Source organism: Danio aesculapii, chromosome 6 (genome assembly GCF_903798145.1).
Source record: "Danio aesculapii chromosome 6, fDanAes4.1, whole genome shotgun sequence".
Classification (NCBI taxonomy): Eukaryota; Metazoa; Chordata; class Actinopteri; order Cypriniformes; family Danionidae; genus Danio; species Danio aesculapii.
Window position 1 is genome coordinate 41,644,447 of NC_079440.1, and position 10,536 is coordinate 41,654,982.

The window sequence follows — 10,536 nt, forward strand, 5'->3', positions numbered from 1 at the left end:
GGTTTGTGTTTAATTGTCAGTATGACACTTACAGAAAGCATCAAATACCATTTTGAGTGTGAGTGTGTCTGTATGTGAAAGGTGATTACACTGCGAATGTCTACGTTGGATCCTTTCTGATCCTGAAAGGCATTAGTCGGTCTAATGACCTGAGGTGTACTGACGGAGCATGTATACGCCCATCTATGATCACATACTACACACACACTATGTAGACGTGATGCTGATGGCTGTGTTTTCTGGAAGCTGATCTGAGGATTCTGATGTTAACGGTGTAAAAGTTGATTAATGGTATACCAGGATACCCTCTTCTTCTGAAATGTGGACACAGGTGAGTTACTCTCTATATTTATATATTTATTCGACATCTTTGTGTCACACTGTTAGCTTTTAAGAGCATCTAATTATATTATTAGTTAATTGAAGAGATGTGTTTATTTTTTAGCTTTATTGAAGTCATCGTTAGTTAGTATTTTGTTAGGTTTACATTTACATTTACATTTAGTCATTTAGCAGACGCTTTTATCCAAAGTGACTTACAAATGAGGACAAGGAAGCAATTCACACAACTATAAGAGCAACAGTGAATAAGTGCTATAGGCAAGTTTCAGGTGTGTTTAATGCACATGAGAATTGTTTAATTTATTGCTGTTTCAGAAGTAAAATTTAAATTAATAAAAAATTTTTGTAACTATAATGAATGAATTCACAATTATAAATTGTTTTGTGTCTATTTATAATACAGTTCACTGAGGTAACATGTTTTTAGAGTATACAGCATGTAAGCCTGTTTACAGGTCTCTGTGTATTTTAAGCCTGATCAGGCCAGATTTAGCACTGACAATTAAAGCACAGCTCTCCCAGGCTAAATCCGGAGCTATTAAAACTCCCAATTTTCTTGCATCAGAAGCGTTTGTGTCAGTTGAACAGTGCTAGCTTCTATTAGTGTCAGTGAGTTTTTCTTAAATCTTCAATTGCTTGATCAGAAAGTCTTGAGGTTTATCTCTGTTGGTCTGTTTACCTCTAAACAGGGGTCATAAACACTTGGAGAGCATTCCTTCACCCCGGGTTGCTGACCTGCTGCATCCATGTTGAGACACTTTCCTCAGATGCCAGCAAAGATGGTGTAGACAAGATTGATCTGTTGAGGCATGGCAGCAGTTCAGAGCTCTGGCTTTGAGGACCCACACCTGGGGTCATGCCCAGATGGGGATGAAATCTCACTTTTGGATGAAGACACAGACTCTGGAAGTGTGCTGTCTGAAGATTCTGTGCTCCCTGATTATGAACTAGAAGATGGGAAAAAGGGAACTGCCAACACTCTGCATGAGGCCTGTGTTCAGAATGACCCAGAAGCGCTGAAGAGGATTTTGGAACGTGGTTTGACCTGTGATGAGGTCATGGAAGTTGATATTAATGGCTGGGTAAGACGCTGCTGATTAGTAGTAGAGAGCATAAGACTGACTGGCCAATCATAGAGCAGGAAAAATAAGTGATGTCATTATAATAGAAATTTCAAATGTACTCTTTATGTCAAATTTTAGATTACAAAATTCAAATGTAATGTTATTTGTAAGATGGCACAGACCTATGGCACTACTGGGGTGTGTGTATTTTAAAGGGCACCAATGATGAAAATCATCATTTGTAAGCTGTTTGGACAGAACTGTGTGTAGGATCCAAATCCCTCCCATTTTGAGACCCACCACAACATGATGTAGGAGTGTGGTTTCCCCGCCCACGAATTGATTGACTGCCACGTATTAACATGTCCCTGTAGTAACGTGAATAATCATATCAACAAGACAGGACGTGAGCAAAGCAGGTTAAAAGATCTGTTCGGCACTCTGTGATCATCAATCCTCATCGAATGTGATCACGATTATGTTTTACAAGTTTTAAACCTTTTTGAAACAGTGCATGTTTTTTAATGAATTACAGCGATTTTACCATCTTTACTTTATCACCACAGCCCCATGTCAGTACAATTATAAAGGAGACCCTTCAATCCTGGTTTGTGGATGTTAAATCAGGTTTATTTTGTACATTAACATAACGGATATCCATACAGCAGTGGATATTAACGTGTATCCTGTCACTTTTGCAGTACAATAACAGTGCAATGTTAAACGCATGCGCAGTATGTGTGTGTATGTGTGCACCAACTTTGTAACAATATTGTGTGTGACTTATCGTTGCAACTCCACAACAAATATATCAAATAGTTTTTGAAAAAGTATACTGTAGTATTTCTCACAAACGCTATGTAAGATCTGTTCCTTCATGTCTGTCACTGAGCTGTTTATCTGACGCAGCCGAGGTGAAGATTGAGGCACACTCTGACAGGCACATGGGAACGGTGGGCAGGGAGAACTAGCATTAAAGGCCCGGCAACAAAAACAGCTAAAGTGTCCACAGCAGAAAATCCAATATTCTGAAAGGTATAATAAATAATCTGTTGGGTGTTTTGAGTTTGAACTTTACAGACACATTCTGGAGACACAAAAGACTTAACTTAAATATTTAAAAAAGGTGTAAAATAGGTGCCCTTAAATTTTTTTTTGTTCTATTATAATGACATTTGGAAGAATGTTCATGGCCTCTAGTATGTAAAATCAATAAAAAATGTATCCCAAAATTCAAACATAGGGTACATTTACAATGTAATACATTTAAAATAGAATACTTTGACTTACCTTAACACAAACTTGTGTAGGTCTAAAAATGTGATTTTGTGAAAGGTTGTGTGCGTTTGTATTGCGTTCAGTTTATAGACATGCATCGGTACTTCACTAACAAAACAACAATGGTGGACACTGGTGAACTTCATGCATGCAATATAAAGTGATATGGCCAACTATGTGCATATGAAGTGATATGGCCAACTATGTGTTTTAAGTTTTTGTTGTCATCTGTGCAAATGGGCAGTATTTTGACAACATTGTATTATTTACTTTTATAAATGAGTGTAAATGGGCAGCACTGTGGCTCAGTGGTTAGCCTTACAGCAAGAAGGGCGCTGGTTCGAGTCCTGGCTGAGTCAGTTGGCATTTCTTTGTGGAATTTGCATGTTCTCCCCTTGTACGCGTGGCCATTTTCCCAGCAGTCCAAAGACATGCGCTATAAGTGAATTGGATGAACTAAATTGGCCATAGTGTATGAGTTAGTCTGAATGTGAGAGTTTTCCAGTAATGGGTTGCGGTGGGAAAGTCATCCGCTACGTAAAACATATGCCAGAATAGTTGGTGGTTCATTCTGCTGTGGTGACCCCTGATAAATAACAGGAAAATGAATGAATATTTATTCAGTTTTTATATTACAGTAATATTATTGACTAATATGCAGATGTTTATGTGATATATTTTCAATATAGTTTGTAAAGTAATATTTTTAAGTCTTTTAAGTAGATATTTATACAAGAAACTTGTTTTTTTTTATACCAAATAAGTGAATCTAATTGGATTTGCATTGTAAATCTTAAATAAAGTATTAATTAAATCAAATATGTTTTATTAAATGTTTAAAGCTTTTAGTAATGCAGTACATTTCCAAAACCATTTCGCCAGATTGTTACTATTATTACAAAATTCTCAGCAGAAATAGCAAAAAAGCCTGCAGGTTCTGTCTGATCCTGGTTATTATCATATATTTTGTTTGATTATGAAATTATTACCTTCTGATATGGAATGTTATGTACTTCAGTATAAATTATACATGTCTCTTTTACTTTTTATGCAGAATGGACTGATGGTGGCTGCATACAAAGGATTTCTTCAAATAGTTTATGAGCTGCATGGCTGCCCACATTTGGACATTAACCACCAAGACAATGACGGCAACACTGCCCTTATGATCGCTGCTCAAGCTGGTCAGTTGTTACAGCTATTAATTGCTATTAGTAGTATTGAGTTCTGTGGACATACTGAAAGTCTAATTTACATGGAATAATTGAATTTTATATATAAACAGAATAAGTTTCATGTTATATGCAATTTGAGATATATTTGTAAATTCTTTAGGGAATTCATCTAATTTGTTTATATATTGTGCAATATGCAATGTGAAAAACAAGCCTGAAACCTTTTTGCACACAGGTCATGTCTCCATATGTAACTACATCATGAATTACTTCCCTGGAGCAGACACAGAGATCAGAGATAACAGAGGATTCACTGCCCTCATTAAAGCTGCCATACAGGGCAGGAATGATGTGGTGGCTGCTCTTATAATGCACGGTTAGTAGTTACACACACACACACACACACACACACACACACACACACACACACACACACACACACACACACACACACACACACACACACACACACACACACACACACGCACGCACGCACGCACGCACACACACACACACACACACACACACACAGTGATATCCTGGAGAATTTAGCATTGCTTATATTCTTTACATTTCTTGGAAAAGACATCACCAAATCCCCAAATGACCAACACAGCCAATCAAGAATGGCGTGGTGGCTTTGGTCCATTTCACCTCAGTAGAACCCATAGATTAATGAATCAATCAGCTGAGTAAAAGGTCAATTTTGCAGAGGATGATTTCTGCCACTTTATTTATTTATTTATTTATTTATTTATTTGTTTGTTTTTGTTTGTTTATTTATTTGTTTGTTAATTGCTTTGATTGTTTGTTTCTTGAGCTGATAGGGGTTTTGGCAATTTATACAAACCACTTACAACCAAGCCATACATACAACCAAACATAACATAACAAACTGACTGCCAACAATCAACATTTAGATATGTTTTATTTGTTATTGTGTGTGCGTGTGTGTCTGTCTGTGACAATGTGTCTAGTGTATTGGGGTGGGCAAACAATTTTGACTTTTTAAGGGATACGAGAAGAAATATTTTTCTAAACAAATAAAAGGGAAGAAAAAAAAGAAAAAACTAACTAAAACAAGAAGAAATAAATAAAAAACAAAGTGAAATCAACTAAAATAATTAATTGTGGGGAAAACCAGTATGTAGTTATTTGTAGTTATGTTAACTTCTGGAATGAATGTGTTGACAACCTATATGTAGATATATATATCAAAGTTCTACTAGGTTGAACTTTAGTACAAATATGTGCTAAATAAAATGAATACATTTTAATGAAATAAATCCACTTAAAAATTGTATTTGTATGCATTTTGTCATTTTATTTATATATTTTTATTACAACAACTTGGTTCAGTAGGATTGTTGCCTCATAGCAGGATGGTCATTGGTTTGAGTCCTGGCTGGGCCAATAGGCGTTTCTTTGTGGAGTTTGCAGGTTGTTTGTGTGGGTTTCCCCTGGGTGCTCCAGTTTTTCGCGAAGACATGCAGTATAAGTAAATTAAATAAACTAAATTGGCCATATTGTGTGTGTGAATGAGATTTACTTAGTCAGGTTCACTAAACATAATTCATGTACATAACACTTGAATTATAAAGTTGTATCAACTTAATTATAAGAACGTATCTAAGTCTACTAAGCTACTAAGCTTAGACCACATCCATTACACTTATACTGTCAAGACCTGTCAACTTTAACCTGAGTTAAGACAACTTCCCTAGTTAAGTGAAGTAAACTTAAAATTTTAAAGCAGCATGAACACTTACTTTTTAAAGTTGAAACAACACATTTTTTTACAGTGTAACTAGGCCATAATGACATATATCCACCCTGTTTCCCAGAATTCATTCATTCATTTTTCTTTGGTTTAGTCCCTTTATTCATAAGGGGTTGCCACAGCGGAATGAAGTGCCAACTTATCCTGCATATGTTTTACACAGCGGATGCCCTTCTAGCTGCACTCACATGCACACTCACTTTAGTTCATCCAGTTTACCAATACCACATGTCTTTGGACTGTGAGGGAAACCAGAGCACCCGGAGGAAACCCACACAAACACGAGGAGAACATGCAAACTCCAGACAGAAACGCCAACTGACCCAGTCGGGACGCGAAACAGAGACCTTCTTTCTGTGAGGTGACAGTGCTAACCACTGAGCCACCTTTTCGTCCTTGTTTTTTGTTTTATTAAACGTTTGTTCAAACACTATTTTTTTAAATAATTGTGCATCATTTTATATTGTCCACATTTTTTTTGTGTATGCATTTTACTGTATCTTGTCAAGAGTTGCTGTTTTTCAGCTTGCTAAATGATTCTGTCTTAGGTGCTGATGTAAATGCTGTAGACTCCAACCGTGGTAAATGTGCACGTGACTGGGCGCTGAAGACTGGCCGCTTTGACACACTGAATCGACTGCGCCACCTTGCACTCCATCCCACAGCAGAGCAGTTCTGTGACACCTACGTTCCCGAGTGGCCCAACCTCAAGGTGCTGGTCAGCAAAGCAACAGCCAACAGGAGTGCAGGCCAGAAGCTGACCCATCATCTCAAGAGTAGGTTCGGTTTCAGCTTCCCGCGTGACCCAGTGGAAAACGGGGTCATGGATCACATGGTGCGAATGACCACCAGTCTGCGTAGCCCACTCATAGCTACAGCTACACGGCCACTGTGCCCAAGCAGCCCTCCACAGATGGGTAAACGGCGGCTGGCTGTGGCCGAGCTGATGCAGAAGCACTCTGAGAAACTGCTGGAAGAGAGTTCACTGTGCCACCGAAACAGCTCCATCTCCTCTGTGTCTCCATCATTCCACTCAGCCGAGTTCGTCTCTGTGACCTGCTGTCCCGATACTGATAGACGGGGCAGTGTGCTGTCCATTGGTATGCGCACATTCATACCTCGTAGCGTAGCGTCGAGGCGCAACAGTATTTTCCCCTCAGGCTGCATCCCACAGATCAAAGTCACCAAATCCTCCGAGCCGACTCCGAAGAAAGAAAAGAAGAACAAAAAAGATAAGGGGTACCTGGAGCCTCCAAAGTGGAAGTATAAGGAGGCCAAGGAAGAGAAGAAGAAAGAGAAGAAAGCCTTGAAGGAAAAGGAAAAGGAGGAGAAGGACAAAGAGAAAAAAAGCAAAGACAAGGAGAAAAGAAAAAAGAAAAAGCATGCTGACTGAAGGTGATGCACTTTGATTCCGATGTCTTCCCTTCATTCATATTAAAGTCCCTTTAAGGCATAAGGCAAAGTTGGAGTCAACATTAAAATTTAACGCTAACGGTCTCGTAAGATAATTTTAATTTCTTGACCTCCTGATTTCCTCATGGAGCTAAATATGTAAGATGAATTAGAATCACAGTCTAAATTTAAAGATCACTTAAAATTGTAGTTCATTAATCAGATTTCATCATTGGGCTGATAAAATGGAACCTTACAGTCTCTTAAGAACTTTTAGTTTCTAAAAGTTCGAATCACACACCCACACACACACACACACACACACAAATATACACACACACACACACAAATTCAGGTAGCCCAAGCTTGTGCATGTCCAATCACGCTGGTCTTCTGAAGTAACTTATTCTTGATGGCAAATCTGCTTCCCAATCGACACCGACTGATTTGGTTGTGTTAGCATTTGTGTTTGAATGGTGAAGGCAGGAATTCATGAGGGCAGACGAGACAGACTGTCCCTCACGTTTGTTTCAAACACAACCCAGGCTCATTCTGAAAACGTACCGCTATATACATTTCTGGAGAGCACCGAATACGTCCCAGGAGCTACATTTTGACCCGCCCACCCACTTCCCTAAACCCAACCGACAGTTTTCAAAAGCAATCCAGAAAAAGGAAAGCCCTCGCCTGATTTTTACCACGTTTTCAGATTTTACCACATTTTCACCCTGTTATTTACTTGTTTATTTTATTTTTTGGCTTTTGTTTTTTTCTTACCCGCTTTCTGGAACTGTTCTTCACCAGACTCGAACCCCGTTGTTGTAGTCAGCTCCTCTCTCTGTCTCAAGTCCATCGATGTACATGGCGAGCTAACTGGACAAACTGGTAACAGCGGGAAAGCCGTCCACATGCAGGTAAGCGGTCAGCTGGAAAGCGAGAAAAGGAACAGTATCAGACCGCCCTGTAGCGTTCATTTTAAAGAAGAAATGCAGCCAATAAGTATTACTGGCTACATAATTCTCAATCTCCAGAAATGTATATTGGGCTACGTTTTCAGAATGTGCCTATATTGTTCAAACAGATTACAAAATCAGAGAACATTTGTTTTCAAATGTAATTGGTTTTGTAGTAAGTTTTATGTAGATATATTTTTGTATATATATTTTTTATTTGTAAGGTATTCACTGAGATTGAACACATTTGCTGACCCCAGAGCAGGTTCATAACAATGAAGCTGCAGAAACTGTCATAAAAACACAAGTTTGGATGGAGCCCCCCAGAGAATCATTAGTCTATAACGACCGTTGATTGGAACAATAATTATTGTGAAAAGCACTATACAAATAAGCTTGAATTTAACTGAATTGGCTCCTTCACTAGAAGGCAGGGTTTTCTTCTGCCATATACTGTAGATCATTACACTTTCCCCCATTCAAAGCTACACAAGTGACATGTCTTATGTATTGTATAGTCTTCGCATTGCAAACGCAGGATGTATATGGGAACGTGTAGTAGTTACGTTTTTTGCTGTGTTCCAAAGTTCTGAAGTCATGTGACCAATAGTAGACTGATACACCACAACCTCTTATTGACCTCTTAACTGTATTTTAAAAATGCAGTGATTAAAACTGCATGATTGCAATTAAGTGTAATAAGATTGCATCTCTCTACATACTGAATGTATTACATGTTTTGTTTCTGCAAACAATATGTGAGGTCTAAATTTTCCATATCTTAAATCCAGGTGACTGGGTCTAAAGGTTGGCTTTCTGTGTTCTTTAAAACATCCTTCATTGTAGTTGCATGTGGGGTAACACAGGACCAGTGAAGCAATGCTATAAAGAACGCTGAAAAGAAGAAGCGCATTTTGAAACCTCAGTGGTGCATTCCTGGCTCACAAAATCACTTCCTACCAATATTGCCAGTTCAAGGGGCCAGTTTAGCAAATTTCCCATCCAAAGTAATGAATGTAACATATGCTGCTAATTAGAACATTGCGAAAACATTTAGCAATTGAAACTCTTTTTCAGTACCGTGAACTAAGTTGTCACTTCCTGGGAAACTGGTGTTAGGTATTAAGTGTTAAGTATTAATAATAAACTGATAGGATATCTGATTTGCACATAAATTAAACAAAACATAATTTCTGATGGTGATTTTGAGATTGGTGGACTGGTTAGTTCAGTCATCCAGTCACAAGATCTGTTAAGGCAGTCACATTACTGTTTTAATTTTTATTTATTTACATATTGACGATTTTTTTCAGTACATTATTTCTTTCTATTGTAGTTTATAAACATTTTCTCATAAAAAAAAATAACAGCATGAATTGAGTGCATTTTAGGATTTAATGTGCATCTCGTCGATTCCATCCAGCGTTTGTTTTATACGATATCCAAAAATGCACATTCAATATAATTAAAACATCTATTTTTTACATTTTTTTCAGTCTCATACAGGCTTATGTAAATCTTCTGTGATTTAATGGCATGAACAAACAATCGCAGAATGAGTCCTACATTTAAATGATAATACCAAAACTGAATTATCCTCAGCTATAAATATTTTAGCTTGCACTATCCAGCATGAACATATAATTTAACAGTAATAAAAAAGACAAAGCAAAATGAACAACAGTTACCCTACTTTTAATACTGTAGATTCCTGGTTTGCAAAAATATTTTATCACAAAAGAGACATTTGATGTGATTCAGTTGCTAATAAAATGAACATTTTTGGCAGTGTGAAGGCTAAAAAAATGATAATGCTTGTAAATATGTGTGATTCGTTGTAAGATACTGTAAATATATTTGAATAAATATTGTATCCTCTAGTAAACAAAGATCCTCTTATAGGTTTTTCTCACACTTTCTTGCACCTGTAGCATCTCTGAGAGACGCACATGGCCAAATGCGAGGCCAAACATTCAGTAATCTGCTCTTTCACAGTTATGTAATGCGCAGAGAGCAGCACTAAAGCCGTGCAGGATTAGAGAGCTAGTCAGGTCGCCCAGGACAAGCAGACGCCTCTGGCTAAGTTTGGGATCATGAGGCATGGCTTTTAAAGCTGGAGTCACTTTTTTAGTGATAAGATCAGCATCAGTGTTTACAAAACCAAAGGTCTGGATCTGATTGGCCATAACAGAATACAGGAATGTGCAGGGGTATATGTTTGTTTTTACAAAGAAAAAATTCACAAATTGTGGTCACATACGGTCAGAAATTTAAGTGAAGTTTTTTATAGACTAATTTCGAGAGGATCACAGGCTTATAATTGACCACGGCTGGTCCTGCATTAGCTATCATATGATTTACCTATCAGACGATTTCAAACGTACATAAATAACCAGATTTTCTTACCTTAGTCATTTTTGTCTTGAAGAATTCCCCCATTAACCCCTACTCCTTCCCCTCTTTCTAGACTAATCCAGGATAGAGCTTGGATAGCACGGTGGCTAGCACTGTTGCCTCACAGCAAGAAGGTCGCTGGTACAAATCCCGGCTGG

The 10,536-nt window shown here is 37.9% G+C and overlaps 1 protein-coding gene across 1 annotated transcript; it reads left to right on the forward strand.

The window, feature by feature from the left end:
* Window positions 1–1,151: 1,151 nt before the first annotated feature.
* On the forward strand, window positions 1,152–7,032 carry ankrd33ab (ankyrin repeat domain 33Ab). Its single transcript, XM_056459113.1, has 4 exons — window positions 1,152–1,424; window positions 3,739–3,868; window positions 4,095–4,235; window positions 6,188–7,032. The coding sequence occupies exons 1-4, from the start codon at window positions 1,152–1,154 to the stop codon at window positions 7,030–7,032; spliced, it is 1,389 nt and encodes a 462-aa protein (XP_056315088.1).
* Window positions 7,033–10,536: the final 3,504 nt, after the last annotated feature.